Raw genomic sequence first — 27,007 nt, 5'->3', positions numbered from 1 at the left:
AAAGATGTTGAGGAAAATGTGAGAGCGAGAGAGCCTGAGGATATGATGAGATTAAAAATTGATCATTTCGTTTATCGACGCGGGATTCGTCGTTTTTAAAGAGATGACGAAATTTTTACCGGCTTCGGATTACGCCAGTATCTACGGCTGGATTTCTCTCCGACGTTTCCAGGAGGAAAAGATTTAACGCCGAGCTTTTTATGCTCGCGTTCTCTCGAGAATTCGCGAAAATACGCCCGGGTCTCGACTCCGGTACGGTTGACGTATGTTTCTTTAATTTCTGCACTTTTTCAACATTCGACTTTACACAGAATTTTTTCCAATTACCCACCGAACAAATTTACGCTTTAATTCCTGTGTATTTAAGCGGTGTAGAGTGTTGGGTCTCTTGCTGAAAAGATGCGTTTAGTATATCGATCCGGCTTACAGAATCAACGCCGAGTTACTCCGTTCGGCAAAGAGTCGCGTTATTAAAATCCTAGTCACCGTATTTTATGTTATACACCTCACATTCTCTTAGCTGGAATCCAAATGTAGAAACGTTAATGTACAATGAGTTACAAATTTTCTTTCAATTCATCATGCTTATTTTGTAACAATTTACCATATTGCAGGTATGTTTTTCATTTGACATAGTTTATTAATTATTTTAATTAGCCTCAGTCTCAAAATCATGGAACTTTGGAACATCATAGTTCTCTAATGTTAATTCTAAATATGATAAGTCTGGAAGTCGTAATCAAACGCGTGTATACGTATTTGGCATTGTAATTTCGACCTTCATAATTATCCATCGTCCACCATTTATTTTTCCTACTTTCCCTGTTTCACACTTCCGCTTTATCCAAATTTCTCTCTCACTCTCTCTCTCTCTCTCTCTCTCTCTCTCTCTCTTCGTAATGGCTCGTTCTGCGCCAGAGGAAGTAGCTTCCAGACAAACTGACGCCAGAGAAATTGAATGAACGAAGGAATTCCAAGGGGCGACTCAGCTATTCTAGTTTTCTTGTTTTCTGCGCAGAAACGTAAGAGCCACGCTCTCTTTAACTAAATAAAACTAAGTATTTACCGTCCCAGATCCAGGTGGACGTGAAACAGATTCCGCCTTTGAAAGAGAGTCTTCCTTAACACAGCTGTGCAACTGTGAAACGTCGCATGATTCGATCTTTCAAAATTATACAAAACGCAATAGAAGGAAAAACTAAAAATTCTTTCACAGAGCAATCGCGTCGAGAAATTTTCCATTACGTATACTGACTCATTTATTCGTGCCAACTAATTATCGTTCTTTACATGCAAAAAAAAAACGTAATACGTACTTTACAGAAATTTTTACTCCGAAGAGCCCGTATCGAATTTGCACTGAATTCCTGACGTTTGATAAAAATTCGAAACGTCGAGTCACGCTCGTCAATTATTCAACCCACAGTTTTTACATAATTTCACAACTAGCGTATAATATCTCTTGCAGATGGTTTAAATAATGTTGACAAGAAGCTGCCAAATTCTTGAATGATAAATAAACGAATGTTTGAGTCTTACAAGAAAGTAGTATAAAAATGAACAGCTGCAGGCTTATCCAGAACTTTTGTTAGGCTTGTATGTACGTTTTGGCAAATAACGCGAAACTTTTCCATACTCTGATGGTCTGACTTTGCAGCTCACTCGGAATATAAGTTACACATACACTCTGAATCCGGGAGGCGTACGAATCTACGTTATTGGATTTCCATCTCGCCCCTTACCCTCTCTCTTTCTCCAAACAGCATGCTTCTTGTTCCTTGGCAAAGTTACGCTGCCTTATCTGTATCTTTTCGTCCTTCGGGATAAGGAGGAGGAGAAGGAGGAGGAGAAATCGACCACCTTACCATACGTGAAGAATGAATATTGCTTGAGAGTCGGGCAAGTGAAACGATGTGATTTTAATCTCGCAACTTTAACCGCGCGAACAACTCTTCCGAATAGAAGAAAAGCATAAGGAATCAATTCCGTTTTCTTTCTCTTACGCAATTTTTTCATCTCAATTTTAAACTAAAGAATTCATATATACATATACATATATACACACGTATATGTATATACATATACATATATGACTAAATATATATAAAGTGTTATAATTTAATATAATGCGATAGATCTACACTCGATATTACGCTACATGACAAACGTACAAAATGTTCTGTTTTCTATTTTGTTGTTGTGTAGTTTTTTGTCTTTTTTTTTTTTTTTTTTCTTAAACCTCCTCGTCGTTTTTTTTCTCCTGTTTGTTTTTTTGTTTTTTTTTTGTTTTTGTTCGTTTAACATACCTCATTTACGTAACATTAGAACTGTACACACAAAAAATCTCATGTAGTCAATAATAAGCACCTCCACTTAAAACGTGTCTCTCCCGTAAGCTTGGTTGCGTAAACTTACGAAGATAGTATAATAACAATAATATTAATATTAATAACATTAATATTAATAATAATAATAATAATAATAATAATAATAATAATAATAATAATAATAATAATAATAATAATAATAATAATAATAATAATAACAACAACTATGTTATGAAAATGAAGTTGATCGACGGGTGTAGGATAGAAAATGGCGATCAATTGACCGTCCTCTGGCAGGTGGGGAGGTTCACCCTGAAGAAGACGTTGAGCTCGATAAGGGACGCCAGGATCAGAAATACCGCGTACATGCAGAGGCAGGCCCGACCAACCTTCCGGTCGAGCTGAAATTTGTTGGAGGCGAACGCTATGTAGAGGAGCATCAATGTCGATAGTAGGGAAATCGCGCTGTACTCAAGCCCGCCGGAGTTTATGCTGATGTAATGCTTGCCAGGCTGTGTCGGCGAGAAGGAGGACTTTATCAGCCATGGCAAACCCAGGCATAGAAGAATGTCGAAGGTGTTCGATCCTATTGAGTTGCTGATTCCCATCGAGCCGTGTCCTGCGGGTTTTAACAAAACTTTGGTTAAAACTGAAACCTCTTTCGCCCTATAAGTCTACCTATACCACCCGGAATGCTTGTCGAGGGGAAATTTCATCGCTGTGCTGAATTTAGTTTCACCTACAACGCGTACACATTCGCGCAGGCTTGTCCCATCCGCTGGAACAAGAGATTACTTACCTTGCTTAGCGACGATCACGCTGGATACAGCTTCCGGTACGCTGGTTCCTGCCGCCAGGAAGGTAATGCCCATAACTGAATCCGGTATTTTCAGCGTGTCCCCTGATGAAGGGATAACAAATTGTATCGGTGGTGAATTAAACGGGATCTGTTAAGGTATTCCTTGCGCGGAGGGCGGTATTTTACCGGGGCGTAAGTAGGGCCCCGTTTCGATAATAACGTGAATTAGACCGACTCGTAATGAATATGAATTATAATTAATTATATTGTTACAACTAACGATGAGCTAGAATCGAAAATTTCTAACGAAAAGTCGCGGTTACAAAAATTCTTATACTTGCGAGATTTTTGCAAGTTTTATCATTATTGTCCTCTTAAGCATTTCGGTGAGCTTCTGTTTTTGTCGTCGTTACCGATTATTTAACGTCTTTTACACGCGTACAGGGCAGTTTGTATCAGGCATCTGGAATTATTCGGTATACAAATTATTAGATAGAAATGTGACCAGCACCGCGTCTCCGTAAAGTGCCGTATAAATTTAACGATTTTCAAAGTCGTAATTTTCGGATAAATGTTCGGTAACTTGGTTTGAAATTTTTCTAATTCAATGGCACGTATCCGTTCTTTGTCGTGGACAAAAATCATTAAATTGTAAAATATTCAAGTTCGTGCAAGGAATACCTTAAATACGGCAAGTACGCCACCACGCGACATCATAATACGTTATTCCTCATATATGCTATATATTTCCAAGCGTAATCACCAATTATCGTGATCATCCACGCCACGACGTAGCTCAGTGATCCTATCCATATGATGCACATAAGGAAGGTGATCGGGAACCAGTTTTTGAACCTGGGTTTCTCGCAGTCTGGTATGGTGCACATGAAGACCAGATGTATGGGCCACGTCAGGATCCAGGCAGTCTTTCTTATCCATCCACCACGTGCCGGCCAAACTAACAGTTCGTATTCGTATTCTGTAAAAAATCGAACGCGGTTCTGGTCTGTGAATCCGGATTCCGAATGAAAACGTGGTGCGATCAAACGACCAGAATCGTTTAGCCGCGTTACGTTTGTCAATTCGGCTATACATGTATATATATATATATATATATATGGTCTTTGGTGAACGCTATTCTACGCAGCGTGAAACTGTGCGTGAATCTCGGTTCACCCATTGTCCGTGACTCCCGATTGTCTCTGAGAATGAAAAAATTTGAGCTCAATGTTCGCCGTCGGTTGGAATTGACGTCACTCACCCGGTTCAATGTTCTCTTCCTGTGTTTTAGTTCCTCCGTTCTGAAGGGGGACCTCGATCGTCGCAATCTGTTCTCCACGGTCTCCTGGCGATTGAAGTTTATCCGGTCTTGATAAGTGAAGTTCGCCGGCATCTCCTGGGGACAAATTGAATTTCACCAAGTTAACGTATATACCTCTTTCCTCCTTCACATCCGAAAGTGCAAGTTTCATCCGCCAATTGATTCCTGGTCCCTTGTGCCCAACGTCCTAGACGCCTCGTGGACCTTTGACTGCGCGCTATTCGCGCTAGCAAAGTTGACCGCTGATGAAACTGTCGTGCAATCATCTCACCTGTGGGTATGTGACTGTCCTCGGACGAGAGCTGACTATTCTTCGTACGAAACCTGGCGCAACGTTGGAACGATTTGTCCCAGTACATTACGGCGATGTAGACGATGTAGAGGAGGACCAGCGTCAAAGCCTCGTACCACTCGACCCGCTCGTCGTGGATTATGCAGATCAAGATCGCCACGGTAACACCGTAGGCCAGGCAGTCTCTGCTCACTGGCCACCAGTCCAAGGGAACGACCTGAAAAATCGCTCATCGATTACGTCCAACGTCTCCGTCTACATTCCCGTATTTTTCAACAATAAGCGACGCTTAAAAGACTCGGTGAATCTGAAATGTCGAAGGACATGCCGAACTTGTTGTAAACCCAGATGAAATTAATATAGGGGGAACTCTTAGATCGATGGTTTCGGAAGGGTCGGGAGGGTGTACGGGGAATGCGGATCGACGGATAAGGGATGAAGGATGGGGTGTTTGGGGTGAGGGGGTCGATAGGAGGAACGTTATACCCACCATTCCAGCTCCGATCCCACAACAAGCTGGAACCGCAAGGATATTGAAAACGGCCGACCCTACAATGGTTCCAACGCCAATGTCACCCTCGGTGATGAAGGTTCCGATAGCGTTCACGAAAAGCTCCGGGGCAGATGTCGCCGCTGCCATGAACGTCGCGCCGGCAACGTCTTTCGACATTGAAAGTGCTGGAACAATAATTCCGACATGCAATCGGTCGCAAACAGGTACCGTAACTTCTGACAAAGTTTTTTTTAAATCATAATGTCAGCTCACTGTTATCACGAAAATTAATTCTTCGAGGTCAATTGGGAGAAAAAAATTTCACCGACGATGTCGAGTGATTTCAATTGAGAGTTGGGTGAAGAAAAAATTACTGTCCTGATTTCCGCAAGTACTTGATAGAAGCTCGCTTTTTTATTTCGCACTTGCAATTTGAAAACACCAACCTTATTTGGTACTAGTAAAAAATCGAATAAAATGCAACTTTGCAGAAGTGATTAAAATAAATTTGGCGCAACTTTTTATACGTACCAAATTCACCGCGATTCATGCACGTAAACGATAAACTCACGGTTATGTGCACTGTACCAGATTCGCTTTGAAAATTTGTGTCATATTAGGTGAATAAAACGTTAAAAGACAGGAGATATGTACGTATAAAAATAATTTCAATTTACGAAATTACCGACAGTCTTCGCTCACTTCCGTTTACTATTGTTGAGTTAAAATTGGGTTATCTTAGTACCGGGCAAAGGCTTTATCTTTCAATGAAGATCCGCGCCGAAAAAACTTATAAGCGTTTGCTTACCGTGACATATTTTTTCTACTGCGGGTACGAAAAACTTGTCGCATACTACAGCTAAGGCGATGAAAAGGTACAGGGAGACGATGACGTGAACAACCACAGCCCCATCTTGGCGTTGCTTCTCGTTGAAGAGGTCGTATGGGAAGTCTTCGATTGCGGGTGGTGTGCAATTAATACCTATAAATTAATCCAGCACAATCTTAATCCTTGACATTGAGGCTGTATCGTATAAAAATTATCATTCGCATCCATCGTACATGTACGTATATATTTTGAGTCACAGCTTGGCATACGATTCAAATTCAGCATAATATGTACAAGTCTCTGAAATCAGAATCCTGGCTATAAGCTTGTCAAGATCGGTTGGTTCGATTGCGTAGAACAGAGGAAAAAAGGTTAGGGAAATTTGTTTAAATGGTAGAGAGACAAGTGCCATTAAGTCGGAATAACATTGTTTACCGGGGAATATTGTCGAATAGTATTTGTTACCTGGATTGGGTTCGAGATTTTTCTGTCGTCGGGCATTTTTGGATTAAGAATTTTCCGGCGAAACGAAACGTGGATTAACACGAGATTGCGACCTTGGCACACTATATTTCAAATTCAAGTGATCGCGTGGTGCACATCACGTCTTGTACAAACACGTGTATTCGACAATTGAGTGAAATTGAGGCGAAATTGCGGATAAGTATTTCATGCTCCAAATAACTGCACAGAAATTTTCGCAGTGGACCATTACACGAAGAAGATATTATCACAAGTGAACAGAACAGCCTGCGACAATCACTAACGCGTGCTTACGAACGGTCGAGCCGTTTGATCCCGTTATCATTATTGGTTATCTCATTAACTTATCGTATCAATTACACGTAATGTAGAGTATGGCGTGGAGCTCAGATAGCGCGAATCGCATTTACACCTCAGCTCTGTCGCGTGAGAATATAATCAAATGTCTGAAATTGACGACAATTTAGATCATGGTTCCTCAGACCGAAGAGCTGCGTGTGAAATCTAACGTCTTTATCGTAGCATTGAAATTTTGTACGTATAATACGCTGGTAGTTGTAAACTATATTTTCGTCATAATTCGTCACTCTGTGACGCCATTTGAATGTCACAGGTTCGTTTGAAGTCAATATACCATTGGTACGTATCGAACCCTAGGATTATGAAGTTGAAATGACTTGTAAAGGTCCACACCTTGCCAATACAATTCTGTCGCAAAACATCGTGCCTCCGACAATTCGCAAATAATGGGATAAGTTGAGTGTAACGTTGAAACTGCAAGGCATAATTCTTGCGGTGAATTGGTAAAAAGTTTGAGAATTTTTATCGCATGCGGATGGTTAAGAGAAAGCAGGTTAATTGTAAAAAAACCAGGTCGTCTGTGTAATCGACCCGGATCGCAGAGTACATTCACGATTATAGGGTACGGCTGGTACCATTTTAATTTTATCGTAGTACTCAGCGAGCCATAGAGCGTTAACGTTCCATCGGAAACTGTCGGCGAGGATCGGTAGTTCGCTAAGTAATTATAATATTGTTAACGGCCAGTCGGGTCCATGTTCCGGATGCACCACTCCCATCACCGCGGAGAGTCGTAAAATATCACCGTTTTACGTAATGCCCCGTTAAGCATTAGGCTGTGAACAGGTTGTTATCGTCTGATAAAGAAAATAACCAATCTCGTTCACCTCCGTCGGGTAGCCAAGGCTCGAGGCTTAAGGAGAGTTTTCAGTCTTTCGTCAAAGCTCTGAGAGGCCCTGAGAAGGATTTATCCCCTTGGCATCTCCGCCATAAAGTGTAACTCTCTCGGTAGCGGCTGCTTGAAGCGCGATTAAAGGAGACTAGATTGAGACCGAAGGTAGGTACAGCTCAAGTCTAAAGCTAAACCGTCCACGACACGATTTAACCGTGCGAAGTGCCGCGTGACCAGCTCCGTAATCGGTAGGAACACGAGAATGCTCGTTTAAAGTCGCAATGTTCTCAGGTCCGCTCACAGCAACGCGCAGTTATTCCGACCGAGTATCAATTGCGCTCGACAATGGCTTCAGAGTAATTTTTCTTTTCAAGTTTGAGGCGTAAACGCGTTTTTTATACGAATCAACTCGCCTACGGGAACGCGTCGCCGCCTAGCGGGCGAAGCTGAAAGCTGAAAGGTACGGTTTCTGGTAAAAAAATCCCTAACAAATTCAAGGACATTTCCAGGATCACCGAACACCGCGAAAGGGTTCGAAATGCGAGAATGATGTCCTGTTCTGAGAGACGAGTCTTTGGCGTGTCGTAGCGACGCGAAATGTCGCGTGGGCGGGAATATTTCATGCACGGTATTCGAATTTTCAGATTCTTCCGACAATGAGCGACGCCGAGCCTCGCGGCTCGCCACTTCTCCGGCGGAGAGGCCGTGGAAATTGGACCGGCCGTACGAATGGATAAACAATAAGTAAATAATAACTACGCCGACGATTCGAGCTGGTTGCCGAGCCATTGGATGTGGCCGGACTTGCAGCACGGGGAGCTTACAGGGACTTCTCCGCGTCTGCGTGCGCGCGAATGCGTGCGTGCTTTCGTGTGCGTGTGCGGGGCATAAGTAGGTACATACCGCTACGTACGGATACCCTGATGTACGGATGACTTGTGTAGGTTATACCTACATGACTGATGTGACTTCCTACCGATTAAGCAACCTAAAGAAGTTAAATTGCTCTCATTCAACCGAGCATAGTAGATGCCATTCATGTCTAATGTACGCCGCATGAAGTGTAGGTATAGTATAACACGTAACACATAACACCAGCTACCGCTCTCTCAACTAGCTACTCACTTCTTAATTATTACAATCTTAAGCTATTCTTAATTCCCGCTCAATTAATCGTTTAATAGATCTACTTGGAGCTCTGTAGTTTTATTGCCCAAAAACCGACGATCGTAATTTACTGATTATTCTACCGTTATTTTATATTTCTTATCCTTCTTTTCTTTTTTTTTTGCCATACTCCTTTCGTATGTGCGCCATCAGCTGTAATCGCGGCACTTACGTATCCGAGAACAATACGCGGTAGAATACGCAACCGAAATACGTATCAGGCGATGGTTAATGCGAATCTTTTGAAACACTTGCGACTTTTCAATTCGATTGACATATTTTGTTCATTGTACAACTTGTGAAGCCAAAATCTGCAAGACCATCGTCGTTAATCGCGTCATTCAGGCCCTAGATCACGAACAAAGAATCGCTGATGCGAATCTCGTCCCAGGGTTGAAAATACATTCTTCAAACGGTATTAATCATGGATTCAGATTTACTTGCACAGAGACATAGAGTTGATACGGAGGTTAGTTGCAGCAATTGGAGAACTGGTATAAATGCATTAATTAATTCAAGCGCGTTTTTATTCGTGACGGCTCGATGACACTTCAAGCACTACTCCGTCAGTGGAAAAGTTTGGAAATTTAGCATACATGTTAAGTATAAACTGTTAAAGAATATGAAGTACGTGATATTTAATATCGACTTGTCGAAGCAGAGAGGGATTAAATTTTATCAAAGATCTGTAGAGCGATGCAAACTTCTTGCGAAGATGTGTGTTGCTGTTACGTTGTCGAATAGATTTTGAATGGAAATTTAGAAAATTTGAATATGAAACGAAGAGGACGAAAAACATTTTTAAAGAAACACACACAGCACAGATAGATTTATTTTGTTTATCCCTTACCAATTTTACCCATTTGACTAGATTAATTCTCGTTGAAACTAGAAAATCGTCTCCTGCCTCGTAGGTCCTACGATGGCGTTCGAAATCGTAGCTTGAAAATCGGGCAATCGGGATTCGAGTCGATTGCGGCAGAGGAAGGACACTTTCTTGACCACGATCTCTTTCTTCATCGATCAGAGCGTTTTTTACGCTTATCGCTTCCAGGATGTACCAGCACACGTGATAGAACAAAACCGAGAAACATTCAGCGGCGCAGTTTTAGTTCGGTGCTCGTGCGCTCCTCTCTGCTAACGAGCTTCTTCGTCCCGGGCTCGGATTCGATCGACGCGAAATTTTCAAATAAACTAATCACACTACTTTGCCGAACGATCCCAGGTTAAACATCTTCTTCAATATAACGCGGCTCTCGGTTATTCTCTACGCAATATACAATTTATATTCTAAAAAAGTTCGAACCAACCTCCTCCTAGGTCAGACGTATCCATGTTGTCAATCCCGTTGTCACACACATACTACATTAACAATTACTCCGAACTCCGACATCGTTTGTTGAATCGTCTGCCCCTCCCAGCGAACGCATTGGTCGACTCGATTCAATACTATACAAACTTTTACACTGGCATAGAAAACATGAAACTGCTCTGTCGCATTACTAGATACGTGTGTGGGATACGTATCTAAATACCCGACCGGCCACCCCTGCAAGTGGATCCACCAATTTCACAAACTGAATCAAACGATACAAAACCAAACTTGACTCCCCGTCAAACTCTCGGCACTCTTATTTATTCCGCTACACCGCCGGTGATTTCGTTGTTGTCAATTTGGATCGATCCACACTTGATGTGAACGGGGTACGGAATTTCCATGCCTGGAAAAAGTAGCAAAAAATTCTTAGGCGATGACTTTAATGGTATAAAATTAAAAACTAAACGACAATAAGTACCAAAAAACTTTCGAACGTTACGATCAAGTCGGTGAGTCAATTACCCAGGATTTTCAGCGTGTTTGCGTATCTATGAAATACTCTACTCATTGATTTGCATCAAGAATTTAAATTGTTTCTTCGATGGTTATTTGACTCTTTCCTCTATCTACAGATTGATTCATATTGTAGCGTTCGTGCAAAAATGGTGACAGAAATGGATCGCAACTCCATCATGAATAAGTGAAATGTTGACCTTCAAGTTACTTTTTAACTTATTGAAAAATTAGATCTAAATGAGGCTAGTGTGTTTTGAAAGTACAGGTATAATATAAATCAAAATACCATATAACCCTGATGGAATAAGGAAACAACTCTGTCCGTCTTCTGTAACAAATTCCGCACTTGAAAAAATTACAAATCGCCGGCGCTGTTCCTCTATCCTTATTTTTTTTTATCTCTCCTGCAAGCTTCTTTGATAAGAATACATATATACATAATGCTTCAACTCTTGCATCTGCGCGACGTAGGCGGAAAAGCACCACCTACACTTTGCCCACATCTGTTCGTACAAAAAAGAAATTTTGTCGACTTTATCAGGTATGGCGAAAGAAATATTTTTCTAATTCGAATAAATAATGTTTCACTTGGTGATAGAAATTTGTATTACCGATCGCTGCGTTCTCTTCAATCGAATATTTCTTTCGGTCGAAAAAATATATAACGTTTACAGTACTTTTAAATTTTTTCCTTTATACTTCTTTCGATTATTTCTCCACGACGCAAATCCCCCGCACGGTAATCCATTTAATTTTCCTTGTACAATGAATGATATTCGGAGGATCGGTATACGTTAGTTGCATATTTTGAATGACTGCAATACACGAAATCAGATCTTTTTTTTATCAGACAGTAATTAGATTCGTATTCATACTCTATACATGCTTATGGTTGTTGGGCCTTATCCGATATAATTTCCAATCACTGCAAGGCTATTAGTGTGAAATATTGTATAATGTAATTACACGTCTAACGGTCAACGACCGATTCGAGTGATTTCGACGATAATCGACCGCCGCAGGAAATCAATCAGATCGGATGATAAAAACTCCGTTAACCGATGCATTACAACGCCAGCCAATTGTACCGGTTTCCATTGCATATCACCAGCTGCAGGATCAAAGTCGCGGTCCTCGAGTTCATATGATCAGTCTAATTCAGAGGGTCAGCTGATTCCTGTGAGATTAAAATCCTTGCCGCGTAAAAGTGGTTAAAACTACGACGAGCTTGCGAAAGAAATCTGCATTATCTGCCCGTCATCATCCTTCAAATCGATTCGGATGACCGATGACCCCGACGATCCGTTAAACTTCGACCCGGCGCGGCGAGCCTTCGAGCTTTCGAGCTTTCGAGGTTCGAGAAGGTTCAGATGACCTCTCGTCAACACGCGTCGAGCTTATATTGAAAACGGGGACTGTTAGCCGATGCCCTGCCGGATCGGCTCGATGGCAAAAGATTTGGTACAGTGCAGAATCACAGATTTATTTTATGGGGGCGGGGTTGAAGTTCAAAATTTGAAAAGTTTCGAAAGCGCCGAATTCCGAATTATTTTGCGGCAAAACCTGAAGTAAAGAAAATAAACTTTGAAGAAACGAGAAAGTTTCGAACGATCGGAAAGCCAATGGCTCAAAGTTCCGAAATGCAATATTCCGAAAATTCAAGCTAAGATTGAGCAAAGTTCCGATAGAGCAGAATTGCGAAAGATAAAATTTCGATAGAGTAAAATTCCGAAAATTAAAATATGCTGAAACAACGTAGTTTACCCGACGAAAAGAAATGTCAAGGTGGTGAAATATCCCCGAGCCGGAAAGTTATGGAACTGAAAATGTTCGGTCGTTCGAAATTTCGACATTTCAGATTTCCAAATTTTCTCATTTCGGCACTTTCGGAACTTTGACTTGTCGGAGTTACGCCCTTTGGGCATTTTGTCCCTTCGAAACTTTGAGCTCTGGGCTTCGTACCGTTCGAAACTTTGATGTTTCGTCAAAGTTTGATTTCTTTACTTAAAGTTTCGCCGGCAGATAATTCGGAATTTGGTGCTTCGCGAATACCTTTCTCACCAGGAATTTCAACCCCACCCCCGTTTATGCACACCAAGGTGGTGGTAATGTAACGCACGGCTCGACACGTGCTCACACGTTCGAATTCCCTCCTTCGTACTCGTGCACTCGTGCACTCGGTGGTGTGGGTGCAACGGGTACTTTAACGATGGGAGGAAGGGCTCGACCAACGAGAAGGAGAAGGAGGATAACACCCGCGGTCTCTTCAAACGGTCATGCTCTGACGTAGATATTACGTTGGGTAGAAAACAGGATAACGGGAGACCGGCAGGACCAAGGAGAGCAGAGACCGAGCGATCCTCGGGCACTTTGCATACCTATCCACCTTTGTACCCTCGGCTGAAAAAAGGCAGAAAATATTGGCCGTGCCCGAGGCTCTTTGATGAGGAAGATGACAAAGGTTCGAGAAAAATTCCCCCTTACATTTGTCCTGCTCCTTTTGTCAAGTTTGTACGTAACTACACGAAGCGAGCGTAATTATTCATATTTCGAATTTCACATTCCTACGAGAAAAATGTCTTATTTTTCTATCCTATATACGCATTGTAATACACACACTCGTACAATAATTGTTCTTCTTAAGTGGAAGGCTCGCAATCATGAAAGCAGCTGCTATATGGGCCCGATTTACGGTGCTCTAATTTCGTCCCTGACAGTCGAGTCGAGTATAAGGTACTGTACATACAATGTTGCAATCAAAGTTACACAGTTTCAACGAGGGTATAACTTGTGATACAGGACTGTTTAATCGGTTCATGAGGTGTGTCCGCAACTGCAGTCTGCAAACAGATTCACACGTAGACCGAGCTTGTGGGATGAAAAATGAAGAGGAAAAAAAGTATCATTGAGCAAACTTTCCCTCGTAATCGATCAACCCAGTTGTTGAAAAGCACTTTACCGGATTACTGTAACGATAATTCGTCTTGATTTTATTCTCTCTCTCTCTCTCTCTCTTTCCAAGTGACGCTCGTGTTTACGCACAACAACCTCATCCTGTAAGACTGGAGACGTGAATCTCAACATAAGTACGTTACACTTATACTCCGTAGAAACGTATGTAACGCATGCACCTACGTATGAACACACAAATACAACGTATATACGTTGTACATGTTATACACGTGATGCGGCACTAGTATAACCGCGGTGACGAAGAAAGAAAGAAATAAAAAAGAGGTTGTCTCGTCGCAACAGAGGGTCATAAGTAAATTGAATTATACTCTACAGGGGGCAACGAGTTCAACTGATTCCATCCCGCCTTACAACTTATAATAGGAGAATGTTTTTTTAAACTCGGCCTTTAAGGGCCTCATAAAATTCTTACTGCATGAAATTAATCGCTACAAGATTGATAATATCTGTTGCATGCTGCTGCATATTGTCAGCAATATAGGTATAATCCGTTCGGACTGTCGAAACTCGCGGGGTCAAAGGTCAGTGGAAAAAAAATTGTCCGATCTGAACGGGGGTCATAAATACGCCGGTTTTGAATTTTTCAGATATTATGCTAAACCGTCACCATTTACTTGATGGACAGAAAAACAAGGAGGAAATTGAGAATTTCAAAAAATTTATAAAATACGGATTATACGGTCACAATCAGAGCATCGTATTGTGCTTAGTCAGTATGTATATGCATGTATATTATTTACCGTCAATCGTTCGTATCTTCTGAGATTTTTTATTATTTCTTTGAGATAAAAAGGTTTACCCTTTTTAAATACGATCCATGTGTATATACTTCAGTGGCGTAAAATTTCCACAGCTGAAACGTGGAAAAAACCAGGTCCTGCGGTACAAGGTATGGGCGAGGTCACGTGTAAGGAGGGAGATTTAGTCGATAACTTTTGAAAAGCAAGGTTTTTATATATATATATATATATATGTATAAATCGCTTCCCGTTCACCGAGTCGCGTCAATATTTTGCCAAGTAAGGAGAAAAATATTGATCTTCAATCGTATGTCGGTGCAATTTTTCAATGAAACTTGTGTGTGTGTGTGTGTGTGTGTGTGTGTGTGTGTGTGTGTCTATCGATATCGTATTTAAAAAAAAATCTTTTCATCGAAACGTACATGTTGCAAAATTGACGATCTCTGTTCAGTAATTCCAGGCGTCTGGAGATCGGTGATCAAGCTGCAAGTAACATGGGTGTATGCATGGATATACAACGTAGCACCCAATGTGCACAAACTAACCTCCGACTATGGGTAAATATTGTCCCGTTTATCATATATTAAATAAATGGCTCATTCGAGTCAATATCTTATCTCCCAGATAGTGCTCATATTCAAAGGTATTATTGAGCGACGTATCGATGTATCGGGAACAGTATCAGAAGCGCCGTCGGTTGGTCAGCATCTCTAAAGCTCCTGGACGATCTTGTAATTTCATTTCGATTTTTTTTTTTATTTTTCTTTCCTTCATACGTGCTTCTTTTTGACTTAACGAGTCTCGTTACGCTGAGAGAATACTTCTGCATGGCCAGGCGACACAGACATATGGTGGGATGCAGGATCCTTTTGGTCCTGGTCATCCCGTCGATGTACTTTCTCTGCGTCAGTATTTCACACCTCATTGCCACCGAGTCAGGTCCAGAAAATCAGGACACGTTGGGTGAGTGACTAAATAATTACTTCATTAATGTTAAATACTACGCGTTGCCGAGCATGCTGCTGGTGGATATCGCGTTGAAAAAGGATATGAGACTGCTAGGCGAGACCGGCTTCAGCCGCACACTTCTGGAATATGATATTTATTGCCGCATACGAGGCAAACCCTGCAGATTGACGATTCTCGCCTCGGTTCTGTTTTACAAGCTTCAATTATATCGTGGTCAACTGCCGAGTTACGTCTCGAGAAAGCCAATATCGTGGGAGTAATTTGTTGCTGTAACCGCAGGGAAAGTAGATTATTAAGCTCTGATAGAAGCGATATTTCACACCGCTCTCGGGGATTAATGAAAATTTACGAGTCTAGAGTCCGACGACACTGATTTACCGATTGCAAAAGCCATAAATATCGCTAAGGCATAGCTAAAACCCGGAAGGGTGTGTAGGCGGTAATAATAATAGATGTGTAGCTGGGAACTGAGATTATCGAGAAAATGAGCCTTGAATCGAAAATTCAATCGAATATGGATAGAAAATTCAGTCATTGTTGTAATTGTCCATTCGGCATTATCACCCGAAAATAATGCAGGCTAAAAAAAAGTAGTGAGCTATTTCTTTTTGCTACTCAAAAATTGGAAAACATATGTTCAATCACTCCAGCGCACTTTGTCGTGTCACATTTGTATCAATCAAACGTGACAATTAGTCGGAACCGCGTAGTGACACTTAAATGGTAATAACACAATGGAATTCTATAAGTAGTCTGTAATTTCCCGACTAGGCCAATGACCCGATTACATGTGATCCGTAACAGTTGAGAAATCTGTACAGAAAGTTTGATCGAAAATCGATAGAATATTGAAACTAATTGGTGTGTCATATAGTTTAATCGTAAATCAAAAGATCTGTGATGGAATACATCACAATATCTTAACTTAAAATCTAATCGATACGCGTTCATTGTTTTTGCGAAGAATGCGTTAGCGTCATAAAAATTAATACAGTTGAAGGGATAATATGGTGTTGAAATGCAAGGCGCTTGATGCATTCGGTTGTCTATTTATCTATTTACCGTCCAGTGTGTGTTTACCTCCTTTCTTACTTCACATTGTAAGCTCGCGCAAATATACACAGGTTGCAATGTAGTTTTGACGCGTCGATAAGGCCGCCTATCGAGGAATCAAGTTTACCTAATGATTATAAATCTACAGACTGGCAAATCGGCACGTATAAAATATTCTTTGAAATCTGCAGTAATAATAATCTGACTATTCGCAGGTTTTATCGTATGTGGGAGTACAGTGAACCTACTTGTCACTATCATTTATGTCGCACACCTGAAAATCAAACAAATCTCGGACCTTGATCAATGAATTGTGCCCTACATACTCGCCGATAACGGGAGAGTCCTTGAATATAATATCAATGTCTGTACACATCGATATGATATAGCGTTACGATACTATTGACAATAACTGGCGTTTTACAGTTGAGCGTTTTAACTGATGTCTATGTATTTTTAATCACCTTGGCACTATTTTAATGAAATCAATGTGTGAAATCTGCTGAGGGGACAAGGATTAAATGCCTAATAACAAACATAATATGTATATTGCAGCACGTGAAATTATCATAAATTCATAACAATACGTAATAATAGAATACCTATCTCTGGGATAATAATCTGTCACAAATAACAATCTGAAATACGTACCGAGATGGTGGAATTATCTGTAAACGTTAGTCATATAATCGTGTTTACCGATTAAAGTACATTTTGAGTGTTGACCAGCTATAATCGATCGAAGGACGAGTCTTATTTCTGAATCTTGTTTTTCCTATGTCCTTTGATTCGATTCGTTTTACGGAATGGATGAAAATAAACGTACGATTTGCGAGTATGCGCCAGTTTGCGATCGTGGGCAGTCCCGAACGCGTTAATTAAGGTTCAGTTCAAGAAAATAAGAACTCCAAGCTGTTGCGCGGTAAGAAATTGCCTCGAAGAGGGGCGGAAGTTAATGGCCTGCAGGACACGTGAGATGTAAGTCGGATGTCACAACAGAGCCGTTTAAGACAATAGCGCGACTGTCTGCAGCTTTATCATTTCATCCGTTCAATAATCTGGTATCGCCCACAGCGGCTTTGTCTTATTCACTTCGGTCTCTTGGAAGCTTAATCTCCAATTACTGAATTCCAAAGCCTACCTCTTAGGCACGATCTTTATCCCGTGCGATCGTTCCCTGCCGGTGACTCACGATCAGAGCCGTACATTATACACACATCGCCCGATTATACCATTTTTCAGGATCTCGGAAGCTCCTGTGGATGGACAGCGCGGATCCTCTACTCGGAACTGCCAACTGCTCAGCACCGGCTATTCAAGAATTTCCACCGGACGGTTTCACACGGGAACAACGCCAGCACGGATTTGTTGCCATTCATTTCGCCATAGCTTCGTACCTCTTCCTCCTCCTCGCCGTCGTCTGCGACGATTTCTTCGTACCATCGATCAAAATGATATGCGACAGTTAGTAATCAGCCCATTCTACTAGGTACTTCAACCGTTCCGTAATGCAGGTAGATGGGATCCGTAATTTCTCTAGTATTACTACGGACAGTTGTAATTCCTCAAGCTGTCGCCATCACGGAACATCCCCCATCGGCATAATTGTAATTACCTATCGCTGAATACTCATCACAGAGTGTAACCGGAACTCGATCTAAATTCAGTACATTGAATATTATTAACTCAGTTAGCATATTTCCACTGTTAATCTCGACCGCAATCACCGCTATATATACATGTATACCTATGTATGTGCTCCAATTACACGCGCGTCATTAATTTCCTCGCAGAATTGGGAATGACCGAGGATGTCGCAGGAGCGACCTTCATGGCCGCGGCTACATCCAGTCCCGAATTGTTCATCAACATAGTGGGGACCTTCGTCACGGAAGGAGATCTCGGGGTTGGGACGATCGTCGGGTCTGCGGTCTTCAACATCCTTGCTGTACCCGCCTGTTGCGGGCTGTTTGCAACCCAGGTTTGTACTTCATTGGCGACCGGTTCATTGTCAGTTAGAGGTCTTCGACGACGTTACACTCCCGTTGACTTTCAGGTTTTAAAGCTGGACTGGTGGCCGATAAGCCGCGACTCATTGGCATACGCAGTCACCGTTGTGCTACTCATCCTGACCCTTCGAGACGGTCGCATTGAGTGGTACGAGGCTCTGATTCTCGTTATCTTCTACCTTGTGTACATTTGCGGTTAGTCAAGTACCCCAATACGTCTCACATGTCGTTCGAGAAATTCTTCCCTAACTGCGATAGATTGTTTTGCTACCTCACGTCTCGGAGGTAAATTGAGATTACATATTCATTTGGAACATTCTCGAAATAATTATGGAACTTCTGGGCAAAGTTGAAAACTTTTCCCCGCAAGTGGAGCCAGTTTGATCCCATCGGAAACTGATTACCAGTATCTCTTAGTAACCAGGTTACATTTCCCGGCGAGACTAAGGATTTTCAAATATCCTATATTTAGTCGGTGTCTTCCCATCCTACCAAACAGGCTACCCACTTTGAACGTATATTTACTTTCCTAAGTAGATCCTTGACTAAGATAACCAGTTTTACGAAGACACCACTTCTGTTACAGCCATGATATTCAACCGCCGACTTGGCGCCTTTATAAAGGGATTATGTGGGCGGAAAACAATGTTTAAAAATTTATCGGAAGAAAGTCCGCTCCTTGTAACAGGTAAGAATTAGATTGTGAAAAGTAATTGAGCCGAGGAATTAGTAACAAAGAAACCGACAACCTTTTGACAGAAAAAGCGAAGAGCAGCTCCTTAATTTACAACATGGATGACGATACGGAAGGTACGCTATTAATTTTCGCTAACTCGATCGCTGATTCTATTTCAGTTGCAAATTAATTACGAACCTTGTTATTGCCCAGAGGACGAGATAGTGAATCTGACACAATGGCCCGAGGCTGGATGGGAGAAGGTTTGGTGGTTCCTGACGTGGCCCATCAACCTGATGCTCTTAATTACAGTACCTGATTGCAGGCGACCTTCCTTAAGGACTTGGTACCCGTACACCTTCGCGATGTGCATTGTATGGATCGGTTCCATGTCCTACATTGTGTCGTGGCTCATAACTATTATTGGTAAGAGATCAGAGGCAGCGCAGGATAAAAGGTCGTTAATTATACCATTGAAATATCGCATACCCAAATTTCACAATTTGTGCCAACCTAGCAACGACATTTTCATTTTGCACAGGTGATACTCTAGAAATCCCTGACTCGGTAATGGGGTTGACCTTCTTAGCTGCAGGAATGAGCGTACCTGAAGCTGTGTCAAGTGTGATCGTGACCAATCAAGGTAAAGAAAACGTTGTTTCAACTAGTGTCGGAATTTTTACGTACATCATGCCTACTTCTGTGTTCAAAAAAGCTTTTAACGTAGTTAATTTTTAATTAAAAACGTCTGACAGGACGCAAAGCTATATCCAGTCAAATTGGATCGCTGAACCTGGTCATCAATTTGTCACATTTGCAAATGACTTATCACCACGTTTTTACTTTCAGGTCACGGATCTATGGGGATAAGCAATTCGATAGGATCGAACATCTTCGACGTACTGCTATGCCTTGGCCTGCCCTGGTTTGTAAAGGCGGCCTTTTTGCCCCAGTTTCCCGGTGAGAACTTCGTGAAAATAAACTCCGAGGGACTCGTCTATAGTTCTGTCTCTCTTCTCTCTACGCTAGTAATACTATACGGTGCTTTTATATGCAATAAGTTTAAGCTCGATCGTAAGGTTGGCATTTACTGTCTCGTCATGTATGCTGCATTTCTGATCCTCGCATCTCTAATCGAACTCAATATTTTCTTCCCAGTTAATTTACCCACGTGTATTCACTGACCCGTGCACCATTTACGTATAAAAATACTCAAATTTTATTTCTCAAAATATTATGGCTTGATATATTAATGCATGTTGTGTCGTCTCATAAAATATGTTTTGCATCTTAAAAAGACAATTATACATTACCACGCGATGCCTATTTAATTTATTTCACGTTCCCTGATCTAGTATTACAACTTAATCTTGAAAGTAGTGATCTATTAGATAATATTAATCATTATTTAACGTGTTGTCATCCCCTTGATCAAAAAATGAAACATTATCCAGAGTCATCGATCGTCTGTATCAATACTAAATAAAAAAATAAAAAAATGAATAAATGAACATCAATTAAACTTCATCACTTCGACGGATAATTGTGCACGTACTTCATGAAAAAATACATAAATTGAGGGAAATGCTAATGTTTAAATTAGAAGCTATATGCTTGTAGAAAAACTGTAGGATGAAATATTTTTAGCATCTCCATCAATCTCGGTAAGTGAAATGTTTTACAAAAATCTTATCAAAAACAAAACATAAATCGGTTTTAATTGTTTGGATTAAATTCACGATGTGTTTCAGGAATAATGAGAAATTAATACGATTGCACACACCAATCAAAGTTAGAAATTGGACACCAATAAGTCTTGACTACCGACATCTAACTATGATACATTGTACAATTGGCGAGGAAAAGAATTTGAAATATCTATCATGAGACAAAATTTATCAATTACCGTGCGCCTTATTGAAGGCAATCAAACGTCAGCATACTCTGATGGTAAGAAAAATATACGCCTAGCTGCAAGCAACTTAAGGTACAGAGTGCTCCGTCCAGTAGTGTCTGTTCTTTCAATTATCTACGCGTTATGATTTATAATTCATATTAATACGACTCTACATGGTTATTTCGTTCAACAGTTTGAAGCTGCTGGACAAATTTGAGTGACCGACAATCCAGCGGCTCCGGCAACCTCCAATTTCCTTCATCTACCGACTAGATTGTAATTGGTAACAGTTTCTTTCCCCAGCTTAATTCGATAAAAAAACCGCAGGAATCGGTCGTTTCCACCATTTACTGAATCCGTTGACTGAAGAATGTAAAGATACCGCCAACCACCTCCAAACAGCTCCTACGTTGACTGAAGAATATAAACACAGTTACCCCTAATAGGCTTTGGTGTGACAACCTTATATCGTCGTGCGCTTGCACCCCCTGAGATGTTCCAACGGTAGAGTTGAGAGCTTATTGCAGAACATCAGAGAGTTACCGATTTCGACATGATGCTGGCTGCATTCACCTTCCGAGTAACACAGTCTTCGCAGTGGTAAGCCCAAGCCAGTACTTACTTACGTAAATACTTCACTTGCGACATGCTAAAACAGCGTTTCGATTGTATGCCTACGAAAATTCAAGATTGAGAGAGCAAATGAAAAGTTGTTGGGATAATTATGAATATTAATGTTATAGAATACATGGAGGAGTAGGGGGACGAAGGTGGTCGGAGGTGGTTGGAGGTGTTCGGAAATGGTAGGAAGTGGTAGGCGCTGGTAGGAGGTGGTAGGGGGTGGTAGGAAGTGGTAGGCGCTGGTAGTGGTGGGGTAGTAGGAAGTGGTAGGACGGGGACGATCGAATTGATCGACAATTCTAAGTTGCAGTCGACAAGTAGTCTTACGTACTCACTTTGTACCGACTCATTCTCAAGCTTCCATACCGACACAACTTTGACTGCTACAAATGTCGGTGCGAGCCCGTTAGGTAGAGTCGATAGAACAAACCCTCCTAAGCTCCCAGGCCCACCTGGGCCCACTTGCCCGCCGAAAACTGGTCACAAAAATTTACCCAGGGGTATCCGTCTTTATATTCTTCAGTCAACGCTGAAACTGTAACTACTAGGTCGAATGATAATCGTTTTCTATTACAAGCACAGGCCTTTTCTGCAAACGATGATGCGAGCGGATGTACGGTCTTTGCTATTCTCGCCACAGTTAGCCGATGACGTCATCGCGCCTGATTCACAGTAACCCCACCAGATGGCGCGAAGTTGGCAAACCCGATCGGCGCCCATTTCTCTTCCAAAGTTTCTTCTCTTATGAAGAACATAGTCTTCTGACAGTGAAGTGTTGTCGACGCCCAGTTACTTGTGAGTTTTTCGGATTTACTTGATCAAATATCAACCGCCCCGCAGTGTCGGGCGTGTAGCGTAACAATATCACAACTGCATACGAGACGTTGGTTACATCTGACTTCGGTACAAGCCTAGGTTCGTTGACCGGAATTGACAATGTACCTGTACCCAGCAAAATGGCCACTCTAAAAACACATTCACCATGCATATGCGTATTTTTCTCCAATTAGAACCTCGGTTTAACCGATGTACACAAGCGGCGTCTCAGCCTCCCGGAACTACTCCGCAATCTCCCTCTCATTTCTATACTTAATTACAGCTCGTAATGAATACGCATGCAATAATTCGTGACAATCGCATTGCTATCCCCTAACTCTATTACTATCTCACGTATAGGAGAGTTGCTCACATGATTGTACGTCCTCCTCAGCTGTGTGGCAATTTCAAGCATTAGTCAGTCCTGTCACGCGGAAACCTATTTTATTTTATTTTTTCCCCTACACTGTTTGTCTATTCACCACCCCCTTTGTTTTTTATTTCTGCCTTTATTTCATCTCTGAATCACCCTTCGAATTCCTAAACTGCCTGTAAGCACGGTTTAGTAGACTTATATCTTATCTATTCCAAATTCCAGTTCATGATTCGGTCTATTGACAGGTAGCAAAGAGCGAGAAGACAAAAATGCAGACAATAAAATGTGTTGTGGTCGGTGATGGAGCCGTGGGTAAAACTTGCCTCCTTATTTCGTACACCACAAATAAATTCCCCTCCGAGTATGTGCCAACTGTATTCGATAATTATGCAGTTACGGTTATGATCGGTGGAGAACCATATACCTTGGGATTATTTGATACCGCTGGTGAGTATTACTTCAAACTTCATTTCTCTATTGGTTAATTGTAGTGCATTTTGAAATTTTTGTTCCGAATCGTTCTTCACACGGCAGATTTTGGAAGGATAAATTTTTGACTAGATTTGAAGATTCACAATTGGAAACAAATCGATAATTGCTGAGAAACTTTGTTTACAAAAAGTTCTATAGATTACCATGGATAAAATGATACTGAAATATTGTTCAAAGCAAGTTTTTGTTAGAAATTTATAATACCGATGTTCAATTATGCCACTAAATCACTTTCCCGATTATTCAATGCTTATACGAACACAAATTTCATTATTTTACAGGCCAAGAGGATTATGACAGACTACGACCACTGAGTTATCCTCAAACGGATGTGTTTCTAGTTTGTTTTTCAGTCGTCTCCCCATCTTCATTTGAAAATGTTAAAGAGAAGGTATGAATTTTTTTTTCATTCTCTTCTTACGAATATCAGAGTGATAGCGAGCTTTTAGTTGATGCGAAAAAACAGAACCGGTAGCCAACCCTGAAATGTTTGCAGTGACATTTAAATCAAAATTTACCCCAACTATGATGCAAAAAGACTTCTCAGATTGTTGCTCAGTATCGAATATTATCGGCTTTATAATTCATATAAAATGTTGTCGCTACTTGCAGTTTTGTCGAGGCTCTCCAGTGTTTGTGAATTACACGATACTCGAATACTTATAGACAAGAATATACGTTTTATTGATATTGTCCGGTGAGTGTATTTGAAAATAATAACATGTACTTATGTCTTATCAGTGGGTACCAGAGATAACGCACCACTGTCAGAAGACGCCTTTCCTATTGGTCGGAACTCAAATCGATTTGCGAGATGATGCAGTAACTATTGAAAAGCTTGCAAAAAATAAACAAAAACCGATAACAGGAGAACAAGGAGAAAAGTTGGCCAAGGAGCTTAAGGCTGTGAAATACGTCGAGTGCAGTGCTCTAACGCAAGTATGGGTCATTTAACATTCATAACAAAATCTCGTCAATCCTCATGTATTTGTAAAATTAAAATATTCACATTGTACATAAACAGAAAGGATTGAAGAACGTGTTCGATGAAGCAATCCTGGCTGCACTTGAACCTCCAGAACCTGTTAGGAGAAGAAAGTGTGTCCTTTTGTAGGGAGGATATTTTTAATCTCCATCCCACTACTACGCGAGCACGGCTGATAGTGCCCGACATTGTAAGTTTTAAATATACTATCAAAATAGAATGGTACAGGCCTTGAACAATATATGCTGTATCCATTGATCAATTGGCATAAGATATTCCAAGGAACCAGACGCTTAGGTATTTATGTATTCAAAATGAACAGCAATCTTGCTAAATACGTCTTGGCATCATAATTCACAAGTTTATCAAGAATGAGTATATGAATGTTAGGAATAAAATGGTTCTCCGGAAAAACGATGGAAATAATTTTCACGGGGAACAGATGTTGGCTAGGATTATCAAATTATTTGAGACAAAGACGGGCCCCCTGCATTGCCTGATTTGTATTCGTCAGGCTGCTTCAGATTGAGGAAGAGACAGTATTTTCCGATTTATAAAAAGAAATAGAAAAAAATGAAAAAAAATGTAACACTGAACGTTTATAGTGCAATTAGTTTACAAACACGCATTATACATTATACATAATATTTAGATATATATTTGAGGGTAACCATACTCAGGTAAGATAGATTAATATCCTTCGTGAGATAATGAATTACTTTTTGTTTAGGATGGACTACGGTATTAAATGTGAATACCTTTCATGATCCTATAAAAACAAAAACAATAAACACATAAACATGAAATGAAACAGCCATCCTGGACGGGAGTAATCCTCCATGAGTTCTAAATAGGGAGCCACGCCACTCTAATATTGAGTAATCAATAAGGCATTTTTAATAATAAGTTACTAATGTGAATTTTTTAATAAATTAATAATGAAAGAAACAATTAAGTAAATCCGTTTTTTTCTTGATCAAAAAGCGCACGGACGCCAGAGAGAATATTTTACCGTTTCCGTTATGATTCCGATAGAGCAATTTTGCGGCCGGTGACAATGTTAATGTCCACTTGTCACTTGACGTTGAAAGCCACGATGATTGTCGCGTTTGTCGTTATTCGAATCACAATGAAAACGACTGACGAGACACACCTACGATTCAGTTGTCGATTAATACATCGCGCGTGTGTATTATGAATGCCCTTCCCTCGTACGTCCGTGCTGGTATCTTGTAAGTTAAATAAATCATGTATATTATATCTAACACAGCGTGTATATTATCTGCATTGTATAACTTTGTTCAATCAGAAATGTTGAATTCAGTGTCGCTCGTCTTATCGATTTCTTATAACTTACTCACAATTACACGGTTACGTGATCGACGCGTGCATTTACGAGAAAACCAATAACACTATTTTCACTAATTATCATACTCCAATATTTTAAATATTACGAAGCATTTTCTCACAGAGAATTTCAGTCTTACCACATTTTATTCATTTCCTGCATACCTTATTTCGATCCTAGTCGCACTTTAAAATCGTTACTATATTCAATCGTTATTAAAAAACTACGCGAAATTTCAAAAAATATATAATACAAGTTTCGTGAAATATCTTTCTTTTCCCAAACATGTTACATAAAAATGTAACTTGACTACCTTTATATAAACAGCGCTTTAAATCGTGACTTTGATAATAAAATGATGAAATTAGTTTAGTTTGAACTCGTCAATGCATATTATACATGATACATAAATACCATTGTACATTATAAAATTTATAAATTTATCACTTCTCATAGAAATATCAATATTTTTCCTCAAAGTTTCTTATATACTTACGCATTACGATTATAACGCTTATCTTAATACATTTATACTTAAGGAGGTTTAGCACTTGTAAAATACCAATCTAAGTGCGCCAGAAGATGTCTCCAACCAATGAGTCAACATTTTTTAGTCGAGAAAATTAATTCAACTAACGAGCTAATGAAAAAAAAAATTAATTACTAAATCATGTTGATAAAAAATATTGATACCCGTGGTTCACCATAAGAAAAGGTGGAGCCTCCTTAAGCTTGTTGGATTCTGACCACTTCTCCGATGGAAAATCCTCAGTCAAGATGTTAAGAATACGACAAGCCAAGTAAATGTATATTTTCTTTTTCTTCACATTCTTGACATTCTCACGTCAGCGATGCATTTATAAATTCATCAATGCTCTTCATTTTTCTCGCTATATTTTTGTTATTTTTTCTCTATAGCGAAAAAGAATAATGAAATGCTGCAGGTAACAATTGTTCGTTGCCGACACGCAATATGCGCATGTAATTTGGGCAAATATCCTATCAAATAATTGTATATTGAAATGACTGATTATATACGCGTGAAGTATTGAAAAATATATTGATATAAATCTGATGGAGAGCAAAAGGTTACAGATACTAACGAAGATGAACGGAATGAAAATCGCCATATCTGAACATCTGTATTCAATATGCGATATACTGAATACGGTAATTTATTGACACAACGCAGTGAACTTATACAATACTTAACCTATGTATAAAATAGGTATAACCAATATCTGATTATACAGAATTAACAACATGTAAACGACGAACAAGAAGAAAAAAAAAATTGTTTTACATGTTTTCCAAT

At 40.4% G+C, this 27,007-nt stretch overlaps 3 protein-coding genes across 9 annotated transcripts; 2 read left to right on the top strand and 1 right to left on the bottom strand.

Moving 5' to 3' along the window:
* Positions 1 to 1,900: 1,900 nt before the first annotated feature.
* LOC107219596 (sodium/potassium/calcium exchanger 4) lies at positions 1,901 to 10,345 on the bottom strand. Its single transcript, XM_015657860.2, has 9 exons — positions 10,214 to 10,345; positions 6,041 to 6,214; positions 5,230 to 5,417; positions 4,719 to 4,956; positions 4,388 to 4,522; positions 3,890 to 4,105; positions 3,127 to 3,228; positions 2,519 to 2,946; positions 1,901 to 2,461 (listed from the first exon to the last, which is right to left on the bottom strand). Exons 1-8 carry the CDS (start codon positions 10,236 to 10,238, stop codon positions 2,603 to 2,605), a joined length of 1,422 nt encoding a protein of 473 aa, XP_015513346.1. The 5' UTR covers positions 10,239 to 10,345; the 3' UTR covers positions 1,901 to 2,461; positions 2,519 to 2,602.
* A 4,615-nt stretch (positions 10,346 to 14,960) lies between these two features.
* LOC107219576 (sodium/potassium/calcium exchanger 4) lies at positions 14,961 to 20,604 on the top strand. Of its 2 annotated transcripts, none has more exons than XM_046737460.1 (9): positions 14,961 to 15,007; positions 17,715 to 17,936; positions 18,266 to 18,453; positions 18,529 to 18,676; positions 19,068 to 19,169; positions 19,241 to 19,291; positions 19,371 to 19,583; positions 19,699 to 19,800; positions 20,007 to 20,604. In XM_046737460.1, the coding sequence occupies exons 1-9, from the start codon at positions 15,004 to 15,006 to the stop codon at positions 20,339 to 20,341; spliced, it is 1,365 nt and encodes a 454-aa protein (XP_046593416.1). In that variant the 5' UTR covers positions 14,961 to 15,003; the 3' UTR covers positions 20,342 to 20,604. The 2 variants fall into 2 exon arrangements, with proteins under 2 accessions (XP_046593416.1, XP_046593415.1); XM_046737459.1 differs by lacking the exon at positions 14,961 to 15,007 and adding an exon at positions 15,154 to 15,413.
* A 1,777-nt stretch (positions 20,605 to 22,381) lies between these two features.
* LOC107219592 (cdc42 homolog) lies at positions 22,382 to 25,295 on the top strand. 6 transcript variants are annotated; one of them, XM_015657852.2, is made up of 6 exons: positions 22,382 to 22,470; positions 23,113 to 23,314; positions 23,641 to 23,750; positions 24,101 to 24,298; positions 24,384 to 24,534; positions 25,075 to 25,295. In XM_015657852.2, the coding sequence occupies exons 2-5, from the start codon at positions 23,137 to 23,139 to the stop codon at positions 24,471 to 24,473; spliced, it is 576 nt and encodes a 191-aa protein (XP_015513338.1). In that variant the 5' UTR covers positions 22,382 to 22,470; positions 23,113 to 23,136; the 3' UTR covers positions 24,474 to 24,534; positions 25,075 to 25,295. The 6 variants fall into 6 exon arrangements, with proteins under 6 accessions (XP_015513338.1, XP_046592667.1, XP_046592666.1 ...); XM_046736711.1 differs by having other exon boundaries at positions 22,413 to 22,590; positions 23,117 to 23,314; XM_046736710.1 differs by having other exon boundaries at positions 22,413 to 22,590; positions 23,090 to 23,314.
* The last annotated feature ends 1,712 nt before the right edge of the window (positions 25,296 to 27,007 follow it).

Source organism: Neodiprion lecontei, chromosome 4 (genome assembly GCF_021901455.1).
Source record: "Neodiprion lecontei isolate iyNeoLeco1 chromosome 4, iyNeoLeco1.1, whole genome shotgun sequence".
Lineage (NCBI taxonomy): Eukaryota > Metazoa > Arthropoda > Insecta > Hymenoptera > Diprionidae > Neodiprion > Neodiprion lecontei.
This window is presented reverse-complemented; position numbering and strand designations above follow the sequence as displayed.